Source organism: Lepidochelys kempii, chromosome 10, assembly GCF_965140285.1.
Source record: "Lepidochelys kempii isolate rLepKem1 chromosome 10, rLepKem1.hap1, whole genome shotgun sequence".
Classification (NCBI taxonomy): domain Eukaryota; kingdom Metazoa; phylum Chordata; order Testudines; family Cheloniidae; genus Lepidochelys; species Lepidochelys kempii.
In genome coordinates, this window is record NC_136389.1 from 5,465,096 (window position 1) to 5,492,194 (window position 27,099).

Sequence of the window (27,099 nt, forward strand, 5' to 3'; positions counted from 1 at the left end):
AACTCTAACCTATAAATTAAATTAATAAGAGACAAAGGCTTCTTTTGTGCATTTGCAAGCCTATAGGATTTTACAAATAATAGTACTAGAACGTGATTTATATTCCCTGATTAAAGGTCAGTTTTGTGCACACGACTTTGGAGCAAAACAACACAGCCCAGACTTTTATTAACTCATTCATGCAAAATCTTTATGCCACATTCTTTGTTCTTTATAGGCATCCGGAAGTTATGAGCGTTTGTTACAAGTAGCATGTTACTTGTAAGGCCAAAAACGACACTGAAAAAATAAGTGGAATACTACCAGTTAACACTGTGGGGAGAAAAATATATATACTCTATATTATATTACAGAAAACATTTCCATCTTATTGAGGGGGAAATGTATCTGTACATTACAATTCAAATCTAATAAAGAGTGAAGGTTTAAATGATCTCATTATTAGATCTTTGTAAACACAGCATGCTAGTTACAAAGAAAAACACAAAAAAACCCTGGACTGTAATCACATGATCCATTGCAAAAGGTTAAATCTTGACTGTATAATAGGAAAAATGAGGAGTTTATCGCTGTTGTGAAGTGCTATTGAGATAGCTGTTCCATGCTGAAAAAAAATCTAGCATATTTTGGAGTGAATTAAGCCAAATGTAAAACTACTAAAGGAGATATTGAAAGTCTGTGTGCATACACATATAACATTAGTGAAAACTGCAGACATTGGTTATGGCTATTCCTGTACGAATAGCTTAGTGAAAAGAATAAAAAAGTCTAAAAAAATCAAATACCATTAGTGGAATCTAGTTGGTAAATAAAATTGTTTTGTGTATATTATTTTCTAGGTAACGATTTTGACATTTGATTTACCAAGTATGAACAAGTTTACCATATCGCTGTTGCATGAAAATTCACTAAACAAATGAATTCATTAATATTCAAAGACAAAGATATAATGTTCACACGTTTTTCATACGCTCTGGCCAAAACGTCATCTGATATTCAAAGCAGGAGAATATACTAGTCTACAAATAATTTCCTTAACTGCTTACACTATACTGTAGTTGCAATAAGAAGTCAAGTGCATAATTCCTTTTCCATAACAAAACAGATGTCTTAGAGGTCGAATATTTTAAGCACAATTAAATTGCATGTGTTCACTAGAGCTCTATATACACTGTCTGCAGCTGATTGCATTAAGTTGCAGGTATTTTGGTATCAATTTCAGTGGTAGTTTTACACATCTTTCTGGACATGAGCAAGGAAAATGTTAAGTAGCTGAAGATCACTGTAATATCTGGCAGACAGCAGTTTTGCATCCCAGGAGTTTTCCAAGCAAAGGGATAGGAATGATTATCAATTCAAAAAAATATATTCTCTTTAGATCACAGCTGATGTACACGTTCAGGCTCTCTCGGTGCAGACTAATTTGATACAGCAAAACTACGAGATTCTATAGCTCGCGTTTCTTCTGGTCAGCAGTGCAGGAATGGAGGAGTTTCTCCAACATAACTGGTAGGTCGAAGGGCAAAAAGCTTTATTTGTGTGGCCAAGGAATTTGGCAGAGCAGAGGAGCACACAGAAGGGTGGTTCCTGGCTCTGACAATTATGCCACAAAGTGACAGTTCCTTTGGTAGGGAAGGGAAAGATCAATCATTCCCTTATTTTCCTATACTCTGAGACAAATGCTGAGGGGGCAGGAGGGGGAAGAGGATAAAGGGGGAATGTACAGAAATTAAATCCTGTGAAAGGTGATAAACAATTGGTATAGTTACCCTTGTAAGCCTGTAGGTCAGTGGTTCCCAAACTCGTTCCACTGCTTGTGCAGGGAAAGCCCCTGGCAGGCCGCGCCAGTTTGTTCACCTGCCGCGTCCGCAGGTTCGGCCGATCGCGGCTCCCGGTACATGCCTTGGCCAGCGCCACTTCCAGCAGCTCCCATTGGCCTGGAGCAGCGAACCGCGGCCACTGGGAGCCGCGATTGGCCGAACCTGCGGCCGCGGCCGGTAAATAAATCGGCGTGGCCCGGCAGGGGCTTTCCCTGCACAAGCGGTGGAACAAGTTTGGGAACCACTGCTGTAGGTATTACTGCATTGTGGAGTACTTACTAGGCTTTTCCTGGGAAACAGAATGTCTTTAAAAAAGCTTATCAGAATTTTAAAGGTATTTTAGATGATACCCTATAGCTTCAATAAAAGGTGATGGAAAGTAGACTGCAAAAAGATCATTTCACAAAGGTTTAAGAAATGCTTATGGTAAAGGGCACTGACAATTTTGCATGATCAAAAAATCACCCTATCCTGGAAGGGTACATGTGCATATACAGAGAGAGTGTGTATCTCTCAGACACACACTTTCCTTAGCGAATATGAGCCCAATTTGTTAGACATTATACTGCATACAGAATCCACGTATTAGAAGCATTGGAATACAATGAAATTCTGGGTATAAGTAACATACGGTGAAAGTCACTATGGACCTGCTCACGTTCCCACTGAAGTCAATCCAACTCAAATTAAATGTAATGGGTCAGATCACGATACCCTTAATCCAAAAGTGGCCACGATGGTTTCAGTGGGATTATTTGTAGTATAATAAAGTAGTATTCCGCGTCAGTACGGACATTACAGTCTGGACCAATGAAAGCAGGATCTTGCTCTGTGAAAGGGGCCTTTTCTATCTGCTGAGTCATCCATGTGTAAAATCCAAGTCCACCCCCCCTTTACATCTCTGCAAAGTCAAGACACAAAGCACAAGCAACATAAGCACTTAAAACAGTTGTGTCTCTTTACTGTAAAATGGTCATAACTTCCAATGCGGCAATTCATTCCGTATCAAAATAAATGAGGCAAGGCTGGAAAACTGCATCGAGGGATGCAGGTGCAATAATGCACGTGGTTTTTATGACTTCTCCCATGCTGCTGCAAATAGATACATGTTGGGGCCCGATGGAAAATGTCAATTGAAGTGTTTTTAGATTTAAAAATCGGGAAATGTTAGCTCCCACTGGAAGATATTCCTGTTCGAGAAACCTTTTCTACCAGAATCACACTGAAAGCTGCACCTTGCTCCTCGCTCCACAAAAAAATGCCTACCCATCCACCTTAATCATTTTGGTCTCCTCTATTAGACATCTACTTTTTAATTAAACGACCTGAGAAGGGAATGCAAACTGTTGCAATGTTTAAAAAAAAAGCCAGGGAGTTAATCTAGCTCCGAGTTTGGTAACCTAGCATTCTGAGGCACCTTTGAAGTGCCTGATAAATTATCTTGACATAAAGCAAACACGAAAAGTCAATATTACCTTGTTTATAACAGGTATATCAAACATAGCAAAGTTGTTACAGCAGAGCAAAGATTTGCTCACTACTGTTTTATTTATTTACCAGCCAGTTAAAATGGATTCCACTCCACTGTAAAGGTTTAAGGTGTCTCAGATCCTAGCGAGCACCTCCTCCCGGCCACCCACTTAGACTGCTGTGAGGGGAAGCCAACTCTCTATGTTCTGGAACACTGGGGTCTGCTAAACTTCTGCGCCTCAGCAGGGTGTAACACTGGATCCTCCCTTGGCCTCTCTGGCACATTTCCGGGGCACTAACTTTCCACCTGCTACATCTCGGAAATGGGGCTCCTCGGCCGACCTGTCATAGGTCCCCAGGACCAGCACTGACCCACAAGATACCCAGTTACTTAAACCCACCCTATCCCAAAAGATATGAAACTTCCAGTTTGCAGTGTAACTCTCTCAGGAGCACGCAGCAGCTGTCAAAATCAACACCCACTTTACACAGTTTACCACCTTTAAGCTCTTCTATACTTAATCAAGTAAAGCACAGAAGAGTACAGATCATACAAAACAACGAACACGTGTACTTTCCATCTCACCCTTCCCTTGCAAGTCTTTGGTGAATCCTCTGAGTCCAGGAAGGCAGGCTGTCCCATCTCCTGAGGGATGTCAAATGCCGGCTGGTCTCTCTACCTCATGGAGCCCCTTAACCATCTTCTGTCACCTTGCTCTTTCCTGCCCCTCACGTCCTCTTCCTATCTGGCCCCTTTTTCTGGGTATTTCTTGTTTGAAACCCCTCCTGGTCACATGGTCTCTCTTGTTCCACTTCTAAGAAGTTTCCATTGATCCTACGTTCCTCCCTCCCTTCAAGGGATGAGTTCAACTGGGATTTCCATGGCTTGAGCTGGTGTACAACATAAATTTTGTGAGATCGAAGTACCCCTTTTAACCTGGATGTTACTGTGATCTTAAAACTGTGTATGTAAAACAAGCGTGGCCGTCAGGCACTGGGCACATTGCCGATGAAGCGCTCACTGTCTGGGCTTCCTCTAGTAGATTTTTGGTTTGCCAAGTCCCCCACACAGTGCTAGATGGGGGCCTTCTACAGAGATAGAGGCCCTGCCTGGAAGCGCTCACAATCTATGCCTCAATACTCTCAGCTGTCATGTGTGGATAAACCTCTGAGTCTGCATGGAGCAGGTTGGTGAGTCAGGGCCTGAGTTTCAGACATGACATTACAAAGTCAGGTGAGGGCTGGGGTTAATATAGATGTGTGCCCCATTTGGCAGGTTACAGAATCTACTCAAGCATATTAACTAGACAGACACTTAAGAATTTGTGTTTTAATATATGAAATAGAAGATATAGAATCTGATTGTTTCATTTACTATTATTTGTATTGCAGTAGCATCCAGAGGTCAGGGTCCCATTTTACTAGGCACTCTACAAATATATAACAAAGGGACAGTCCATGCGCTAATGAATTTACAATCCTATGGCTTGTCTAAGCAGATGTCAGGCCATTTAAATTCACGTGTGGTTTTAAACCAATTTAGTTACATCAGTGAAAAAGGCTGTCTCCATATCCATTTAAATCAAGCTGATTTTGATGTAAATTTATTAGAAATCAGTTTAAGTTAACTGAAAGAAGCCATACAAACTGAAATAAGAGTTTGCCCAGGGATTTGCACTGTTTTAACTAAAGTATTTTAATTAAATTGGTGTCAGAGTGTGAGTATAGACAAAGCATGAATTAATATAAATTTTAATATTGTGGGCATTGCAGAAAAGATGAGTTTCAAGAGTGACCTGAAAGAAGAGCAAGGTGGTTTGTCCAAAAGGATAACTACTACATTAACTTTAGTAATAACAGTTCAATCACTATAATAAATGGTTTCTGCATCTATATGCTATTTTCAACATCCGTTTTCTTCCTTTCTTTTTATAGCTCAGTGGTTCTCAAACTGTGGGTAGGGACCCCAAAGGGACTTTAATGGGGTCACCAGGGCTGGTGTTAGACTTGCTGAGGCTCAGGGCCAAAGCCAAAGCCCAAGGGCTTCAGCCCTGGGTGGTGAGGCTCGGGCTTTGGCCCTGGCCCACCTGCCCAGGCAGAAGGGCTTGGGCTTTTGGCCTCCCACCTAGGGTAGCAGGGCTCAGGCGGGCTCAGGCTTTGGTCCCCCCTCCTGGGGGTCATGTAGTAATTTTTGTTGTCAGAAGGGGATCGAGAACCCATGGTATAGCTCAAACTATCTATTCCCTTATTCTTGTGAAGGTCTCTTAAGCAGAAGGGCATGCCCAAAGAGTTTGAATATTAATATTTCACTCCATGCTGTTTCCAATTTTATGCTTGTTCATTTTTAACAAGGTACCATCAAGGACTTTGCCTGTGAGACAGCAGGTGCGGTCATTGTTAATATTTATTATTGTATTCACTACTAGAGACTGGTATTTCCCAAGCCAAAGTCCAATTTTGTGCTTTCATTACGAAGTGTTATCAACTCAGAGTATGGTCAGGCAGCCTCTGCTTTTGTTTTATAAATTATTACAATCAGCCAATGAGAAGCCACTTGGAATTATTTTTATAATACGCAATTGTTTAATTACGTGTGCCTCCAAAAGGAATGAGACATATGGACCATGTTTTATGTCTTTTCACAGATTTATGCAGTGCTATCATCTGCACAAAAGAAGAGAGAAAGGTGAAGAAAACCATTACATTGTTGGTCTGAATTTATTTCATTCTATAGTCAATGCAGAGGACTTATCCAAAACTAGATTTTATATCCATAGGATGGAAGGATACTTCATTCCACAAGGGAAAAAACTGCTTGGCAAGTAGAATCAATAGAAATTCAGATGACTAACTTTTTCATTAACGTGGCTGTCAGGGCACCTGCGGGAGAAGACTGGCCAGTCCTTAAATTCTTGTTCATCAATTTCTCTCTCCTCCCATTTCTGTCTTATTGAGGGCACCGGAATTTGTCATCTTTACTCCCTTCCCTGCATGTTCCTCAATACACACCATTAACATGCTCAAAAAACCACAATTTATATCATTTTCTGAACGCTCCCCCTTCTATCTGCAAAAATGACAAACCTTGAACATTTCATGAGCTGTATCTTATTTCCACAGCCTCTGATAGGAACAAGGATGAGATGGGCTCTCTCTTTTTGCGCCTGTTTAACAAGCTGGCCAACAGGATAAAATCCACTTAAAGGGTCAGCATGGAGAGCTGATTAAGTGGCTGTGAAGTGGGTTGTAAGGATTAACCTGATTAGTAGCAAAAAAGACTGAAGGGGGGGGGGGAGGAGAAGAGAAAAAATATTCAAGGCAAGTGATGAGGGTCCTGGGTGGTCTGTAAGCCAGTCCGAGACAGAGGGAGAGTGTAATGAAAAGATGAAATCCAATCGTGGTACAGGAAGCTTTCATAAGGCTTAAAACAAATCCTTAAGAAAACAGAAAAGAATCCAGGAAGAGGAGTTGTATTACTGCTGAAAACGGTATTGGCATATTACCAATGCATTTATACTGCATGACTGACAGGTAAACTTCTGATCCCCGCAGCAGAAGGCGAATAATTCCTTCCTACGCTGCAAACCTCAAAAGACTTGTAAAGGAAATTCCCCGTGGAACCTTCACACCAAAGTTTTACTAGTTTCCCCATTTTAGTTTAGTTTTGCTGGAAAGAAACTGAATCAACTGAAAACAGGGGTTTCTAATGAAAAGTGTTAGGAAACCCTAACTACAGGTGCCTTCATCAAGGGCAATATACAAATCTAAGATAAAGGTTAGATTAAAACAACCGAGGTTTAAGTTAGTATATAAATTCAGTGGAGGAACAAGAGCATACAAAGGTAGCTTTCTCAAAGCTGAACTGAAAATCTTAGGAAAAAATAATTCAGAGTTAAAAAACTGATGGTAAATTAGAAGGCATTTGAGGAATATTTGCTACACCTTGAAATCCAATAACCTCTTTACCCCCTCTCCACTTCTTTCTGTTAGTTTCCTTTCTTTTCCCTTTCAAGGTCCTGAATCAGAAAAGAACTGAAGCACACGCTTTGCTTTTAGCATATGCTTAAGCCCTATTTACTTCAATAGACCTTCAATGATTTCCTAAATCCAGGCCGAAGATATGCATCATAAAGATCCCAGTCTATTTCTACTGGCATGAATTTCTATTCCTAAAAACCCTCTTCTACTTTATAATTTAGATTTATAAACAATTTCTTCAAACTGGAAAAAACCTGGCAGACAAATCTTGTACTTCCATTTTATTTTTTGTGAGTAAATATACTAGGAATAAATATGTACCAAGGAATAATGGGATGAAAAAAACAAAAGGGAAATTTAGCATCATTCTCCCCAGATAATCAAGTACACTGTGTGGCACAGAGAGATTAAGTAACCCAGCAAAGGTAACACAGAATAACAACACCAGTGCATAGCTTTGCTCCTCTGAGTAACCCTATTGAAGCCCTTAGGAAAACATCCCTACCAAGGGAAATGCTTAAGCATGTGCTGAAGTCCTATCGAAATCAACCGAACTTGATCAGACACTGACTTAAGTAAGCACAGACTTAAGTGCTTTCCTAAATTGAGGCCTGGATGCAGGATCGGGAAGGAGACAACAGCTAGTTGACCACCCCAAAGATGAATTAATAACAATTTTAAGAGAGAGATGATTTTGGCCTGCCACATGCAATTTCTTAATTTTATATTAAGTTTTTAGGCAGTTTGTCTTGTGAGGGACTCTGCTGTGTGTTGGGATGATGCATCTGAAATCTCACTCCGTTTTTTATCATTCCATTTCGATTGTTACTGATTACCAGCCCTGCTTAATGGCATGCACTCCCATCCAAGCTATTTTTCTTTCACTCTGCATACTGTCCCTTTAAGAATGCATTTCTGCATTTGCTTTATATAACCATCGTCTTCCACAACCACCCTCAGACAACACAAAAATTTGCCCACCACTGTAAAAATCACCTCCAATTTTAGCAAAAATTGTCACGCTATTGTTTCCCTGGGAAAATCTGCACACACAACTTACGTTTCAATTGCAACAAGACATGCGTGATGGTGATGATTTCAAAGAATTACAAATACCTTTTGGTTTGGCATCACTTGAGTTAGATAGCAAAAAATTGCGACCAAAAAGCCTCACAACAGTAGCCTTGGTTTGGATCTGGATCTTGTGTTATCATCAGACCATCACATTTTCCTGGTTTCCCAATTTCAACATTAACTAAGAATTTGTCTATTTCTGCATTTTACTTCTGAAGCAGCCCTGACCTTTACAACATCCAGTTACTGCAATTTGATTCCATGTGGCACAATCAGAACTGAAAGCAAGAGAGACATGTTTTGATTTGCTCTCCTTCATGTGACCATGTCACAAATACAGTACTTCAAGCATACTCTACGCGGAATTTTCTACACCTCTTCATTTATGGTGCCTACTTCTTCAGCCACAAGTCTAAGCATCTAGTGGACTTTTATGTTTTTCATTTGATCTGATGCCTAACCCCTAAACTACTTCTTTCCTTTACAATTAGGTACAATGTCCGTCATCCTCTTCTCTGTCATGGGTGGGGTGTTGTTTCACTGAACTCTGGCCCTAAAGAAATACAAAGATCACATATATATTATTCTCAGCCAATCAATTTTAATGTCATTGTCTTGCAAAGTGCTGGGGACATGAGCGTAATTGGTTACTAATGGGCTGTCGATATTTTATCATGGGGCTCTAACTATCTTTTTCCATTTCGCTTTGATACAACCTGTGCCAGGAGAGGTGCATGTGATCACAGACTCTGTATGCAAAGGGCTGGGAAATCTATCCATTAAGAAAAGCATTTTTTCCTAACCATAACCAAGGAAGATAGCAACAAACAGATATTGAGCTGCACTTTTCTAGCAAGGTTTTAGAGGTTCTTGTTCGTTTTCAGTACTATGTCTAGCTCAAGTTGAAGGCCTGGCTCTTTAGCTGGAATGAGTTATTCTCAGAAAGCTTTGCTTACATTACTTTGGCATCCACATAGTCATTTTCTTCCCAAGACATGATCCTTCAAACTGAAGTAAGAGCTTGAGAATGGTGTTTATTAGCTTTAATAATTTACTAACTTGATCATCAATCCTATTTGGACTGAATTTTGTCTTCAGAGTAGAGATGAAGTCTGTAGAGTGCCATGTTTGTAAATATACAGAACTGCATAAATGTTTTATAATATTTTTAAAAACTCTTCCAGCCCAACATTTCTATGATTCTAAGGAGTCTTGAACGGACCCTGAGAGGTCATCAAGTCCAGCAAACCTAGACCATCCCCAACAGGTGTTTGTCCAACCTGTTCATAAAAAACCTCTGATGGGGATTCCACAACTTCCCTTGAAAGCCCATTCCAGAGCTTAACCACCATTATAGTTAGACAGATTTTCTGAATATCTAACCTAAATCTCCCTTGCTTCAGATTAAGTCCATTGCTTCTTGTCCTACCTCCACTGAACATGGAGAACAATTGATCCCCGTCCTCTTCATAACAGCCCTTAACATACTGGAAGACTTATTGGCTCTCCCCACCGCAGTCGTCTTTTTCTCAAGACTGAACATGCCCACTTCTTTTAAACTTTCCTTGTACGTCGGGTTTTCTAAACCGTTGATTATTTTTGTTGCTCTCTTCTGGACTCTCTCCAATTTGTCCACCTCTTTCCTAAAACGTGGTGCCCAGAACTGGACACAGGACTCCAGCTGTGGCCTCACCAGTGTTGAGTCAAGCAGGACAACCACTTCCCACTCTTACAAACAACACTCTTGTTAATACACTCCAGAATATTAGTCTTTTTCGCCATTGTACCACATTGCTGACTTATTCAATTAGTGATCCCCTATAGCCCCGGGATCTTTTTCAGCAGTACAACTACTTGGCCAGTTATTCCCCATTTTGTAGATGTGCATTTGATTTTTCCCTCTTAAGTGTAGTACTTTGCACTTGTCTTTATTGAATTTCATCTTATTGATTACAGATCAAGTCTCCAATTTGTCAAGGTCATTTTGAATTCTAGTCTTGTCCTCCTAAAAGCCTGCAACCTCTCCCAACTTGGTGTCATCTGAAAATGTAAACACACACTTTCTACTCCATTATCCTAGACATTAATGAAAATATTGAACACTATCAGACCAGGACTGGCTCCTGTGGGACCCCATTTGATACATCCTGCCAGTTGACAGCAAACCATTGCTAACTACTCTTTGACTATGGTCTTTCAACCAGTTGTGCACCCACCTCATAGTAATTTCATCTAGGCCACATTTCCCTAGTTTGCTTATGAGAATGGCATGTAGGACTGTGTCAAAAGCCTTACTAAAAATCAATATATATCACATCTACTGCTTCCCCTCTATTCACTACACCACTAATACTGTCAAAGAAGGACATTAGGTTGATGTATTCTTGACAAATCCATGCTGGCTATTCCCTTTAACCCTATTATCCTCTTGGTGCTTACAAACTGATTGTTTAATTATTTGTTCTGGTGTATTTTCAGGTGTTGAAGTTAGGATGACTCCTCCATAATCCTCTGGGTCCTCTTAGCTCCCATTTTAAACACAGGTAGTAGATTTGCCCTTCTCTAATCCTCTGGCACCTCACCTATCTGCCATGAGTTCTTGAAGATAATTGCTAACGGTTACGAGATTGTTTCAGCTAGTTCTTTAAGTACATTCTGATGAATTTCATCAGGCGCTGCCAACTTGAATATATCTAACTTATATAAAAAACATACTCTTTAACCTGATTTTTTCCTATTCTGGCCTGCATTCCTTCCCCCCTTGTTGTTAATATTAACTGTGTTGAGTATCTGGTCACTATTAACCTCGTTAGTGAAGACTGAATCAAAATAGGGCATTGAACACCTGAGTCTTCTTCATATCATCAGTCATTAAGCTCTCCTTCCCCCTAATAACCACACTTTCCTTCATCTTTCTCTTGCTCCTAATGTATTGAAAGAACCTCTTCTTATTGCCTTTTATGTCCCTGAGTAACTCATTTTGTGCCTTAGCCTTTCTGATTTTGTCCCTATATGCTCATGCAGTTCTTTTGTACTCCTCCTTAGCATTTCATCCATGTTTCCACTTTTTGTAGGATTCCTTTTTGATTGTCAGGTCATTAAAGAGCTCCTGATGTGCCATATTGGGCTCTTACTTTTCTTCCTATCTTTCCTTTGTATCGGATAGTTGGCAGTTGTGTCCTTACTATTGTCTCTTTAAGAAACTGCCAGCTCTCCCGAAGTCCTTTATCCCTTAGATTTTCTTCCTATGGGTCCTTACCTACCAGTTCTCCTGAGTTTGTTGAAATCTGCTTTTTTGAAATCCGTTGTCCTTATTCTGCTGCTTTCACTCCTTCCTTTCCTTAGAATCATGAAGTCCATCATTTCGTGATCACTTTCACCTGAACTGCCTTCCACCTTCAGATTCACAACCAATTCCTCCCCGCTGGTTATAATCAAGTCTAAAATAGCTGGCCCCTAGTCATTTCCTCCACTTTCTGAAACAAAAAGTTGACTCCAATACATTTTGAGAACTTATGGGAGATTTTGTGTTTTGCTGTATTACTTTTCCAACAGATGTCTGGGTAGTTAAGATCCCTCATTATTACCAGGTCCTGTGTTTTGGATATTTCTGTTATTTGTCTTAGAAATGCCTCACCGACCTCTTCTTCCTGATTTGGTGGTCTACAGTAGAACCCTCCCATGACATCACTCCTACTTTTTCCCCTTTTATCTTTACCCAGAGACTTTCAACTGGTCTGCCTCCCACCTCCTTCTGAACATTGGAACATGTATATATAGTCTTGATGTGTAAAGTGACACTTCCTCCCTTATTTTCCTGCTTAAACAAGCTATACCCCTCTACATCAACATTCCAGTCATGAGATTTATCTCACTAAATCTCTGAGACATCAATTAAGTCATAATTTAGTTTATGTACTAAAACTTCTAGTTCTTTCTGTTTAATCCCAATATGCCTTGTGTTTGTGTATGGACATCTGAGATGCTGAGCAGATTCCCCCACTGATTTTCCTCTTGTGGCTCCTATGACCCTATTGTAATTTTCCATGTTCTCCCCCAACTTCTAGCTCTCTCAAGTCTCCTTTTTAATGCTTACCTGTGGGCTTTTGTCACCCACCCCCATGGGCAGCGGGAATCATAGGCTGGGGAAGGCTGTGCCTCCCCAAACAGCCAGGCATAGCCTCACCCATGCTCTGCCTCCAGGCCCCCTTTGTGGTGGCCCTGGTTTGGGCTGGGGCCATGCTGCCCGCCCTCCTGGCGCTCTAGAACTGGGGCCACACAGCCCCCATCTCGGCACTCCGGGGCAGGGTCTGGTGGCTGCTGGGGGGGGGGGGGGGCTCTGGGCTCCGGCAGGGGCATGGCCTCAGGCAGAAGGGGCAGGACTGGGGGCTAGCCTCCCACAGCCAGCAGCTCATGCGCCGCCCATGCCCACCCCCTTTGAACCTAGTTTAAAACCCTACTCACTAGGCTGGCTAGTTCTTGGTCAGGCGGACCCCATCTCTTCCCAACAAGCCTCCTTCCTGGAAAAGTATCCCACAGTTGAGGAAACTGAAGGCATCCCATTGACCCCTTGTACAGCACCATGCCCAGAAATGTATTTTAAATTCTCCTCTTTCTTATTTCCACTCTGTTCCAGCTCCTCTTAATTCCCATTAACCTGTAACTAAAAAAGATGCTTTGGATTGGTGGTCTGACTCCTAGTTTATCTAAGCCTCAGAAACATCTGAGTCCCCATCAGGATAGAGCTGCTTAGACTATAATCTATCCCAAGACACTAGTGGTGACAGACAGATAATTTGCCATCCCACCAAAATTAATTGCTAGGTAAAGAGTTTTTAATTACTTACTAGTGCATAAAACGTTTGACAGAGGTAGACTAAAAGTCTAATGATGACTTCTCCAGGAGAAAAAGGAAAGCAAGAGGCAGTTAAAGAAACAAACTGGAACTAACCAGCAAGCTTCCGTCTCATCTTTATCAGCATGGCGATCGGTCAGCAAGCACATAATTAGGAACAAAAGATACTGTACTCTGGACAGGGCTTTTGTATGAAGTGGAGATCTGCTGTATGCAAAAGGTTAAAGTGCTGATTGATGGGATCTGTTTAAAAAAATGGTTATAGAATAATTAGCAACAATTTGTAGAACCTGGAAGAAGTGACCTCTTATGTTCTGTGCAGTATCTAGTGTAAGGAACGACAAAGCTTTTCCCAAGAGCACTGTCAAACTAAGAAGGCCTAGAGCATGACTCACTTATTTCTCTTCCAATACCTGTTTGGCAAAGTTAATGTGACTCTCTACACGTCTTAAAACTAAATGCTTCTTGTGTTTCCAGTTTAAAAAATAATTAAGGCATGCTGAGCATTTATGAGTGGCCAGACAATAGCAAAATGCCATGCTAGAAAGATGGTCTTCTGGAAAGGGAAAAGGATCTCAGGAGTTTTGGCCACAGGCTTTCTGTGTCCTTGGGCAAGTCTCTTAACAGTTCTGTGCCTCAGTTTCCCCAGCTGTAAACTTGCCTACTTCACAAGGGATCACGAAGCTTAATTCAGCAATGGATGTAAAGGACTCTGAGATTCTTGGATTGAAGGTACCATAGAAGGGCAAAGTATTATATTCTTAGATTATTATTATGTGTGTTTATGGTGAAACTTTTATGTAAGGAAAGAGATATACTATCCATACCCCCGTAATTCTGCAAAGGAACCTCAATCCTGACCTGCAGTATCCCTTGTTATTCCCATCCTATTACACAGCAGGACACCTCAACCTGCACCTTCTGCTATTAGAGTCCTAGGTATTTTGTCCTTAAATCTTGATGCACAGTTTTAAACAAAAGAGATGTCTTCAGACAGATGACTTGTGTCCTGTATATTTCTTCTGTACTATGGCTGACATTCACCCTTGTCTTGCGGGTCAGCACACAGACTTAAATCCCACTGTAAGATCCTCAAATAGGGCATAAATGGTACTTAATGTGCTGCACAAATCTTGGGCTTATGCTCTGTAAATTTCACCCTCTGTGCTTACACACATTGTACTTTTAGGGCTGTGGAAAGTTATGGATCATCTTTCTTTCTTGTTCTGACAGTGATAGCGATTTCTCCTTCATTTCCTAGTCTCTCTCCAACTGAGGAATTGCTGCATCTGTGGTATTTGTGAGACACAAGGTGGGTTAACCAGTCACGAAAACGAAGCTTAGATGGAGCAGTGCATCGTAGCTGCTGAAACGATCCGCTCATTTCTGTAGTCAAATGCCAAGTATCATTCGTGTGACTTTGCAGACTTGAAATGACAGTTACGAGTCAGTCAGGGAGAGGATGGTTACACTTAATAAAGATGATAATTTTTAAAGCAGGCAATTTTGCAAGGCATCTTTCCATGTCAATTGTAATAAGTGACAGTGTAATCAAAAAACTACAATGCACTGACAATCACCACAAAACACATCACCGGAACACAGACCAAAGGGAACCGTCTTGCACTGGCCCACAAGAGACAGGATAAGTGTAATCAAATCGGACTTTCTCCCTTCTAAGATTACCTCATTATCTTATTCCACTGAGACTAATGCTGGAAACCAAAAACACAGGCTCTGTTTGGAGTAGATTTGAGTTTACATATGCAAATCCCCCCATGCCACTCAAACCTTTCACGTGCCAGGACATATGGCTACAAGGTGTTCCACAAAACGAGAGCGCAGGTTTGGATATCTGCGTCTTTGCATGGAGATTTTAAATATGGGTGCTGTGCATGGATTTACCCGTACAGTGCACGTAAAGGCACTGTGCTTATGCTGCATACACAGAACCAGCAGACAATGGGCCAGATCCTTTGCTTTGTTGAGTATAAGTCTGGCAAAGCAGGGGATGGGAAGGGACCACTGGGAGAGCTGGTTACGGCTCCCTGATTCTCTGCCTGACCCTCTATCCCAGTGCACGTGAGAGCAATCTAGAAGGATGCTCTGACCTGTGCCAGCTGGCAACAGTCCCTAGGCTGGGTGCACTCCAGGAATAGACCCAAGCTGAGCACAAACCGGCAATGCTCCTGCCCCTCCCCCCCCCCCTTCCCCAGAGGGAGGGTGGCGCAGGAGGCAGGTTTGTTAGCTCCATACTCACTAGGGACTCCCCCGCTCCAGCTGGGAGGATGTGGCCAGTCACTGCTCCTAAGCAATACAAAGGGATCACAGCAGGGTGGAGAATCTGCCCCATGGCCTAGCTCCTTGGGTTTGCTTCTGCATCAGCTGGATTGATGGGGAGTGATGCCATGGACTTCGGTGGGAGCAGAATCCAGCTCTCTTTTGTCTACCCTTGTGTACACAGTAGATAAGTGGTTAATAAAAAATAAGAACAAACAGTAATACACTCAGAAGCCATCTCCATCCATGTTAAGAGCACAGTAAATATGTTTAACTGAATGCAATTCAAAAGCAGCAAAAGGATTTCTTTAAAAAAAAAAAAAACAGAAACAGAGAAAGAAAAAGAAAGAAAGCAACCCTCAATGCAAAATTAATCTAACCACAGCAGTCAGTGCTAGAACTGCTGCAAGCATGAATAATAATAAAGCAGAAGCAAACTTTCAAAGCTAGGTCTGCTAATGCAATTATGTGCATATCGTTTCACAGGTTAACTTGTGTGTGCTAATACCTGATGTGCAGGTTCACCTGACTGGCAGCTTGTACACACGGACTTTGTGCATGCCCGATTGTGCAAAAGTATGTGCCTAGCTTTGGTTCTCTGGCCTTTTCAAAGTTCTGTATAAGCCTTTAACTAATTAACCACCATAATTCCCCTTTGTCATATCCAATCACAGCACCACCTTCGGAACACAAATTACCTGTCCTTCTACAAATGGAGAAACCAAGGCAAAGAGTGGTTAAACAACTTGCTCCAGGTGACACAGTAACTCACTGGAGGAGCTGGGATTAGAATTTAGGATTCCTGGCTCCTATATTACAGCAGCAAGGGAAATCAAATGTAAATCTAAATTGCTCATCTTTGCTAGTATCTTTTTACATCATCTTCTACACCTACTTGAATAAATCTATTCCTCCGTACCTCCTTACGAGATGATGTAGCAACAAGTGAAGACTGGAAAATATCATGTCCGTATAAACTATGCATTCTGACATTTCCCTCTCTAAATTACACAAATGTAAGGGTCATAAGCCTTCCAAACAAAGAGCCTTAACTAGAGGAACAGATCTCCATCAAGTCTTGGGTTAAGGCCCAAGAGGGGCAAAGTGGGGCAAAAAATATGCTCTCTGTTTAATTACCGAAGCCATAACAACCTGTTATTTTATACATGATTTCCGACAAAAGTGGAAATATGTTATTTTCCATGAGCGTAGCTGCTGGTTCTACTGCAAATAAATAGTACAGTGTATGCTCAATATGTAAGAGATGGGGGCCATGTGTTTTCATTAATTCTCTTGGCAAGTGAGCACATGTAGATGTTGGATTGGAGTATCGGATTGGAATATGAGAGCAAACAATACATCACTGCAGACTAAAATTTGGCCCATGTCCATTTGAAAGTTGGTCCATTACCCAGTTTTATCATTCTAATCACAAGCAGCCTCCTGAATAATTTCCTCCCTTCCAGAGACATCTTCAGCTACAGCCTGTTTCTCCTTCTTTTTTCCTCCCACTGTTTAGATGGATTCTGTATTACGATTCTGTAAGCAGCGTTCTCCCTCTCTTACTCTCACTTCATTGCAGAGTCAGGTTATTGGTAACTATGGTGCTATAAAGGGTAGCAGCTGGCAGGTATGCATGAAATAATTTGGTCAAGGGAGTGGGAAGGATATGGTTTTTCTACTGATCTCACCTGCTGGGAGATATCAATGGTGGAAGCTAGGGATAAAGGTGGATGCAGAAGAGCTTGGCTATGGAACCACCTCAGAGAAGAAGAGTCTTGCGTCCAGTGGCAATTTGTTCATCTGTCCTCTTAAATGGGCTTATACCCAACATTACATATAGTACATGAAGGCTTTACATGGCTACGTCCCCTCTACAAAACTGCCCATGATCAACTAATCAAACAGAAATTTTGCCTGTACTGGAACTGACTACCCCACCCCCAATAATCTGAGTACCACCAAGCCTTAAAGCTTCAATGACCCCCAAACCATCAGGGCTGTGCTTTTATGTCTCATCCAAAATACGGAATACATAGGAAACAATGAAATAGTGTGTGTTCCTTTCCAATTAGTGCTGCCTGCCTGAGGAGAGTTTTGTCAAACCATTTCTACCACATACGTAACGAGGAGAGCCTGTGTGTGTCAAATTTAATCTACAGGTGTATTGTGGAGTTTTATCTACTATTGCCAAGGTTTGATCTCTTTCTTCTCCTTTCATTGCAGTTGCTGCTGTGGATTTAAATAATTGATATTGATAATGTTATCTTCTTTGTGCTCCTGTTCCTGATGACTTCTGCAGGTTTGGAATCCCGCATTATGGATATGACAGGAGTGATTTTAATTAACTTTCTGGGCTACAAAGCTGATTCTGGTTTTGATTTAAAAAATCATAGCATTCTGCAGGATGATTGTTATAGGTTAGGGTCACCTGAGGGAGCTGCTGATGGAATTCCAATTATCTCCGCTATGGATTGGCTTTCCTTTGACTATTCCCAGGTGTAGAAAAGCATACAGGACAGAGGGGCATGCTTGCTATTCATTCAAAATGAAGTAGGCAGCTAGGGACATTTTACCATGGCTGCAACTATATTATGATTAAAAACTCTAGTATTCAAGGGTCTTTGTGTCTGAAATCTGTACTCTAGATGTCCGCAATATACATTCAGAGAGCACACACTTCTGAATTCCTTTGATGCCTACAGCTGAATAGCAGTAATTGTATAACGTAGTCATGAGCTACACATGCGCAAAAGTGCCTTTCAAAGCAACTCCCCAACTTTGCTTCTTTTTGGTATTTATTTATTTTAAACAGCAAAAATGAAAATTCTACATTTTGGACTAACACTCATAAACCCCAAAAAAGAAATTAAGCCACTTTTAACTAACTTACAAGAGCAGAAAGTAAAAGGCTTCAGATACTGGTGACCTTTTGTTTTATTTTTCATACTGTGGAATTTAAGGCCCCTGATCCCTCAATAGGATTGGAGTGAGTGGATGGACCCCTTTTACTGTGTGGAGTCCCTTGTCTTAAATGGTGGGGGAGGGAGGTACTGAAAGAACTTTCCAACTTATTATTACTCTCCCTGTTGAGCTTACCCCTCCAGAGGGGAAAATAAAAATAAAAATAAGGCATGCATACATCTTGCAACGCATTCTGAAGACTCAGGTTCTACCAGACCTTCAGTGGAAGAGGTCATGATTTCCAGAGATGATGGTCCACTGAAACTGTCTCCCCAGATGTAGGGATTGTCAGACTCAGTATCCCACCTCAGCTCAATTGTTGGATTAAAGTGCAAAGATGCAGATCTCTGAAATCCTCGAGACGACATGGGGCAAAGCCAACATCAGAACCTGCACCAGGAAATCAAATGGGAGCATTGCAAACTTGAGCAAACAGGTGCAATGTGCTCCACGGCTAAGCAGGTAGAAAAATGTATTATAAACAATAGATTTAACACATATTTAACAATATATTATCAGTTTTATTAGATACCAAGAAGAAAAGAATGCTACCCCAGCAGTTTCCTTGATTATGCAGCCAACGGACCAAGGTTATTTGACCAGCTTACCTTCACGGGTATCTCTTTTTGTAATCCCAGGCACATACAAATGCAAAGACCAAATCATGACCACAAGAATGCAGGATGGTGTTGCTACATCTCTCTGCAATCTAAAGGGTAATAATGCCCGGAGCCAGAATACAAACAGCTATTTATTACCAACGTGAAAACAAATAACTGAAATGGATTTCAAAAGGCAAGAGAAAAGTACATGGAGTGAGAACTTAATGATTCCTGCTCAACGTCTTTGATCACACTTTGTTTCTACGCCCAATTTCTGCTCAAATACATCTGTATTTTGGAAGAGTAAACAGAAAGCACTCACCTTCTGAATATCAAACCATTTAAGGTGTCTCAGCCTGAACACCCAAACACTGAGACATTAACTATCACTCGTCATTTTTGAAAGTCTTAGCCCTGGATGAACGTGATAAAGGCCCTACCTTGAAATGCTAAAAAAGGACGAGCAAACTAGCAGGCTTCCTATCTACCTGATGTGGACTACCAAGTTTCAGATCCCATTCATCTAGCACTGCTTTGGTGCATCGGTGTCAACTATATAATAGGATTGCAGCTGGCTCTCCCCAAATCCTAAGCTCACTGATTGGTCCTTTCAGGTATAATAAACCTTTGCTCACTCATTATAAAGGCTTGTCAAAACCTTCACTGTGTCACAAGATGACAAAATTGTGTTTATATCTTTAAAGCAAGTTCTGATTAAAGCAAACAAAAAAAAAAACTTGTAAAAGTCAGAAAATGAAAGTCAGGACTTAATTGGATATTAAGGGCCAACGTCTCTTCTTGCACCATTTTCACACAGGGAGTAATCTGGCTGAGTCCCGTGATGTTAGTCCTAACTCATACCAGTGAGAGAGGGCTAGGAGGAAGAGGGCTCATGGGTTTATTGGATGGGAAAAAGTTGCATGGCTCATTGATATTGATGAAGTTATCAGAAGCTCCTCAGATTACAACGGTGGGGTGGGGTAAGAGAGCAACTGCAACCCAGCTGGTGAAAGAGAGAAAAGATGTCCGGAAAAAGAGAATTACTAACAAGGTAAAGCGGACAGGCAACTAGTGGTGTTCAGAGCGCTCACCTCATAATGATAATCCATACAGGTCAACTCTCTCCAGCAGCGATCACCTCGGATTTTAATCAACCCCTGTAAGAAAAAAGCCCAAAACAAAGGTTTCTTTTCTTTTACTCTTCAAGATAATACCTCAATATGTCATGCTACAGTTAAGCCACAGGGAGAGAACCACACATTAACAGAGGAAAACAACAGATTTCAATGAATAACTTCTTTTAAAAGCCACCCTACTTCTGCGCCCAAGCTTTCATTTATTATACTTTAGAGAACATGGCAAATGCCAGAGTACTGAGAAAAATAGTTTCTAGGCAACAGACACTTTCCATTTTCTGTTTATTTAAAATAATTTGACGTATAAATCTCACTGGAAAGTGACACATCATTTAAAATGTGGCAGAAGATATCACGGGGATACATGCCTGAATGGATAGATAAAAGCATGCCATTTGTCAAGGGAACCGAAACACTTCTTATCTGAGATCAAACTGAGAGACTCTCCCGGCATTTGATCCTCCTGTGGGGCTGAGGATGTTCAGCACCTTACAGGTTCATGAAGGGATCTGAGGTGATAAGGTAACACACACACACACACACACACACACACACACACACACACTAAGGGTAAGCCAGCCAATGCAGGTCTCACATTGCAGCACCTGTACCGCAGAAAAGGCGGGGGTACATTGCCAAGCGTTTCGGATCTCTGAGAATACTCTCTTATCAACAGCAACACAGGGGGATATGTGCACTTGTCTCCGAGGTGGACAGGTTTTAGAGTGGGGGTGCTGAGAGTCATTGCATCGACCTGTAAACCCCGTATATAATGGAATCCACTTCAAGCCATGGGGTGCAGCAGCACCCCCCACATCTGTCATGCCAGCCCTTATGCTGAGGAGGATGGAACACAAGACAGGAAAAGCCAGGCTGCAAAATGCTGTTATTTATTATCTATCTGGTGACTTGCTTAGACAGACGGTAAGCCCCTTAAGGCAGGGTCCCCCCCGTTTCATTGTGTGCCTAGCACAATGGGCCTCAGACCCCTGATTAGAGGCCCCAACCCTACCGCAATACAAATACTAACAAGAGTAATGACAGCAACTGTCTAAAACACAGGAGCCAAGGGACCCAGTGCTTAGCCCAGGGAGCAGCCTGGGCACCTCTGTGGGTATGTTTAAAAACCCACAGCTGGCCCTGCAAGGCGGGAGGGTCCCAGAGCTCGGGCTGCAGCCCCAGAAAGAATGTCTACACCACAGCTGAACAGCCTCTTTGCCCAAGCCCCACAAACCCAAGTCAGCTGGCATGGGCCACAGACAAACCCTGTAAGGGCTGGGATAAGCTGGGAGGGCTTCCCACTCACAAGCTGCTGAATGGCTCCAAAGACTGGTTACCACGGCCCTCTGCCCCCAACAAGCCCTGCTGCAGGGGGTGGAAAGGACAGGAGAAAGATCAGAGCAACCATGAAAAAATTAGGGCCTCTCTCTGTAAGGAGCTGAAGAGCTACCTCCAAAGCTGAACGCACTCCGACTCTGGAGTTCGAGACCCAGAGCCAACTCTCTCTCTCTACCTCCCGCGACTGAGGCCCACCTTTGCCTCCTACCATAAGATCCATATTAAAGCAGACCGAGCAGACAATTCATGCTGCCTTAGGAACCAAACAGAGGACCCAGGCTGGATATGCTGATGTAATCAAAGTAATTAGGGAAACAAAAGAAGAGAAGGGGAAGGAAGCTGACAGGCTTAAATGCAGATGGATACACTAATGACAGGTCTACTCTACCTTAGGTTAGAGGTTGGCAGTGAAATAAGCAGGTATCAGAGGTTGCTGTGCACTGATATTTCACGGCCACAGCAGAGTGACATTTCCAAATCAGCGGGTCCATTCCATGGCTGGCAGTAATATTAGGATTAAATTTCTTTGCCTCAGCGATGAAGACTAAAAAGGAATCAGTCGTCCACAGCGGGAAAGACACCTGGCCAGAGATGAGTCTGTTAGCAGGAAACCATGCAATCAAGCCATGCCAGCCTGAAGGTATGCAGATTAGGAGAGTCTGCTTTGATGTATGGTTAAAGGTCTCTGATTAGGATCACAATATCCCAAATTGAGGAAAGCTTCACTAGTCAAAAGGTTGAGACAAGCTCTATGGTCTGTATACAATTAGGGGAGATTTGCCTACCTTCCTAGGTTACCTAAATTAAAAATTTCCCTCTTTCTTTAGTAGAAAAAATTCATTAATTTCCTCTACCAACCCGTGCTCAGGGATGGCAGAGATGAGGGCATGCTGAAGTTTTTGCCTTTGCAATACAAAACATTGAGGCCAAAGTTTTCCACAAATGTCTAGTGATTTTTGGTGTCCAATTTCATACACTCAGAAGGGACCTGATTACCCCAGGGGTGGGTGCTCAGCACTTTCTAGAAGTCAGGCTCCTTGAAGGCATCTCAAGTTGGGCACCCAAAAACCTGAGGCACCCAAAATCACTAGTGCTTTTCAGAAACCTTTGCCTAAGTATCTTCATCCGGTACTAACTAAAGTGCATCACCGCCTACCCGAATTGTTTGCAATTCCTGGATGGCCATTTATAAAGACACAGTTTGAGAGTATGACATATATGAGTACATTCATGCTACAGTTAGGGATTCTCAAACAGGGGGTCACAAGTGGGTTACTTGGGGAACACGAGCCTAGCTATGCCTGGGGGCTGTCAGCCGCGAGTCCCCGTTACATTAAAATTAACCTCCCCATTTGTAATTTATAAAGGGGAGGGGGTCTCAGTCATAGGCTTGCTGTGTGAAAGGGGTTGCCAATACAAAAAGTTTGAGAACCCCTGGATCATTCAATCTTAATTTAAGGGATAGCAAAACAGGCAGAGCCTTCCTGGATCCTTCCCTTCACCAACCTTATAAATACTTATAAATTTTGTGAGTGTCAACTGTGGAATAGCCCCGCTGTCGTGGCTAGGACAGCATTTTAAAAAATATTAGATGTTTTACAGTCATGGAGATTGTTTGTCCCGTAACTCCCCCGAAAATATCAAAGATCTGCACAAATAAAATCCCTTTTAAGGAAGCTGGCATGGTATTCTTCAGGTCGGGAAAAAGCCATTAGGTCATCAGCTACAAAAACCGCACAATAAATAGAAAATGAAAAGAACCTTAGTTAAAAACAGTTGCTCAAACATTCATCCATCAGCAAAATAATGATAGATTCAGATTTTTGACATATTTCACTACCACCCTTCTCCCCTCTTATTCTTCTACAAACAAGGCAATTATACAATGATCTTTCTATTTTGGCGCTCAGTTATGGTTCTTGGGCTTGACTTCTGAAATGTAAGTCTTAATGGAGCACAGTTACTTTAAAACTCTTCTCTTTAAAGATTAAAATTTAATTCGAGGCTCATCTGCCTATACAGGCCATTCGCTTCACTAAGAGTGGAGTAAAACATTAAACACACATGCAAAATTAGGCACGCTGTGATGAGATCGGAAGGGAAGGAGAAAACCACTGAAGTAGGGTTTTTTTCATGTTTTAAGAAAAAGACTGGGTATCTGGAAGGAAATTAAGTTCTATGTATTTAAATATTTTAGGGAATTAAGGCTCCAGTTCTAATGGCCAGCTTCTCAACCAGCATAAATCGGTGTCCGAAGCTGATGAAGTGACACAGGCTTACTCCAGTTGACAATGTGGCCTATTGCATTAGTATTTTTACAGATTTTTATTTTCACTGGTAGCCAAAAAGACTGCATTAACAAAGCTTAGCAGGTGCAGGACGAATATTACATTCCAATAGACTGCAAAGCGCAGGGAGTTAAAGACTCCCTTTTGTGAGCTGCCCAAAGTTCAGAATAATAATGATAATAAATATTAACAAATGCAGCTTTTCATTTTATTCTCCACTAGGAAGAGAGGGAGCAAGAAGAAAGGGAGATGCATTCGTGCCCTCAGCCTGAGAGATGGGAATCCCAGAAACACTCTAGCCAAAGCTGATACAGCTCAAGATCATCATCTCTCTCTCACACACACACACACGAATCAGACAAAAAGAGGAAGATAAACCATAAAAACCACAAAGTCACATCACTAAGACAGGATGGGAAAGAACAGCGAGTGCTGGTTTGGTGAAGGTCATTGCTAGGTTTGTCGCTTTGTGATTTTACACTAAAGTAGGTTATAAATTAGGACAGTTTGTCACTTTCCTCTCCATTATTTTCTTAGTGGGCACTGTATAAAAAAAACCCGACAGATTCCCTGTCAACAAACAGGGCTTCATCTCCTTAACTATTGTACGCAGCTCTTCTCTGGAATCGTGACTAAAATTACAGGATATGTTGATACCATCTCACAGGATGTCTCATAGGCTGACAGCCCTGTCAGTGGAGAAGAGAGGAAGTTAAAAGGACTCTGCCCAAGAATGCTATAATATTAAAAAAAAAAGTCTATCTTGATGACCTTCTCTCCTACCTTGTCCAGGCTGTTATCAAGCTGTACTGTCCAGCTGAGACTATAAGAACATGTATCTTATGAGAACACAAACACGTTAAAATCTCTCCTGCAATAAATCATTGAACAAAATATAGTTGAATAAAACATTAATATAAAGCACAAAGATGGAGAGGGAAAAAAAAGATCATTTAAAGCAGCCAACGTTAAATCTCTTTTTCAGATATGTAAAAAGCCCAATGATCTTTTTAGGGGAAGTTACTTGTTTTCAGTAGATGGATAGTTTTTAAGGTCCACATCATATCCACATCAGTCATTCTGAGTTTTCCACTGACTTTAATGGGAGCTGGATCAGGCACTAAAAGCAAAAAACTTATCTCTATGTAAAGCATCCCAATCATTCCCCAAATTAATTTCTCCATTCAAGAAATATCACCAAATAGGGAATGAATGGTATACAGACACCTGGTGAGACACATCCCTGCCTGCCCCAAAGAGCTTATAATCTACAGCTACACTTACGACAGCGTGCAGAGCAGTGGTTCTCAACCAGGGTACATGTACCCCTGGGGGTACGCAGAGGTCTTCTGGGGGTACATCAACTCCTCTAGATATCTGCCTAGTTTTACAACAGGCTACATAAAAAGAACTAGCAAAGTCAGTGCGAACTAAAATTTCATATAGACAATGACTTGTTTATACTGCCCTATACACTGAAATGTAAGGACAATATTTATATTCCATTTGATTTATTTTATAATTATATGGTAAAAATGGGAAAGTCAGCAGTTCTTCAGTAATAGTGTGCTGGGACACTTTTGTATTTTTATGTCTGATTTTGGAAGCAAGTAATTGTTAAAGTGAGACGAAACTTGGGGGTAAGCAAGACAAATCAGACTCCTGAAAGGGGTACAGTAGTCTGGAAAGGTTGAGAGCCACCGGTGTAGAGTACATCCTCTGCCTGCCTGCCTAGCACAGGTATAAATAGCAGCATGGACAATAAGGCACTGGTTAGATGAGTAAAGACACACCAGAACCTACATGGCTCTCCATGCATCTAAGCCGTTCCTCCCGTGTCTATGCTGCGATTGTCAGTAGCAGCATGTCCTGCTGATGGAGCTTTTCCCTGCCCCAGGGAAAGGCTCCAACAGTGGGGAGGTGGCAGAGAAAGGCTTCAGAGCCTTTTCTCAATGCAGTGAAAGGCTCTGTCAGGGGCGCGGCGGCAGGGAAAGGGCCTGGCAGCTCTCCACTGTGAGCCCTACAGGCTGCCGCAGGTGTAGACAAGGCCTGACAAAGGGAGGGTGGAAGAAAAGTCAAAGAGAGGGCAAGTGATGTGCCCAAGCTCATACAGCAGGTCAGTGGCAGAACTGGGAACAGAACCCAGGTCTCCTGACCCTGTCCAATGCACCACGCTGCCTCAGTCAGTCACATTGTGTGTGGAATCTAGTTGCTTTATCTAACATGAGGTTATGGAATGGAATGTTTTTCTAGCTTGAACTTTTCTGCTTTTTTGTTTCTTTGTATCATTGTGAACTCATGGGAACCCTTGGGATAAAGGGATCATATAAGAGAACGAAATAAATACTTTTTTGGTACGTAACTTCCAAGTGTCCCTCACTTTTGCTAAAACTGGGCCGTGTTCTCTCCAGGCCCCAGACTGTCTGAAAAATAGAAACAGGTCCATGTTGCAAGCCTCTGATCCCATACAGGGATCTTTGAATCTGGGATTTAGGTTTGGTGCAACCTAGAGAGTTGAAGTATTCTGATCTGATTTCTGGTCTGGGCTGGAGCAGAGGAGCATTTGGATCTGAAGTTCTAACTCAGGCCCATCTACACCTGGAAGGTCTGTAAACCTTTCTAACAAAAGAACCAGGGTACATTCACAGAAATGAAAAGATGGCAAAATTCAAAGCCAATAAAAGGAAATACTTTTACATATAATATGTAATTAGACTGTGGAACTCATTGCCACAGTAAGACACTGATGCCAAAGTATTTGAAAGATTCCAAAATAGATTGAATCTTCTTGTTGTCCATATAAGTATCCAGTACATGCTTCAGAACTTAAGCTGATCTCTAACCATTAGAGGTTACAATGACTTCAAATAGGGGGAGATTATCCCAAATCTGCACCTGTGGGCACCTTCCATTGAAACATTTTGCACTGGCCACTGTTGGAGAGAGGACACTGGAACAGATGGACCTTTGGTCTGATCCACTATGGCAATTCCTCTGTTCCCATGACCCTTGCAACAAATTTAGAGTGAGTTGCAAGTCTGAAACCAAAGCAGGGACCAGGTGAGTTTCGTGCAGCTTCTCTAATGGAAGTTTTGCATGGCTAATGTAATAATGCCTTTGTATAGAGGCAATAAGAGCTGTCAGGCCTTCTACAAAAACAAAAGGAAAGCCCATAAAAAGAAAAGAGGTTTTATGGCTGATCACTTGTCACCATGTGTAGGAGGCCACATGACGGAAATGTGAAATGCTCTTAGTGCATTTGCATGCACGGCTTTGAATCCATTTCAGGTGACT

At 41.8% G+C, this 27,099-nt stretch overlaps 1 protein-coding gene across 2 annotated transcripts in view; it reads right to left on the reverse strand.

Moving 5' to 3' along the window:
• Positions 1 to 27,099, reverse strand: part of LMF1 (lipase maturation factor 1) — a 349,536-nt gene that overhangs the window by 176,415 nt on the left and 146,022 nt on the right. For both annotated transcript variants that reach the window (XM_073361771.2, XM_073361772.2), the window contains one exon: positions 20,135 to 20,200. In XM_073361771.2, coding sequence (XP_073217872.1) covers positions 20,135 to 20,200 — 66 coding nt within the window. The remainder of the gene's footprint in view (positions 1 to 20,134; positions 20,201 to 27,099) is intronic.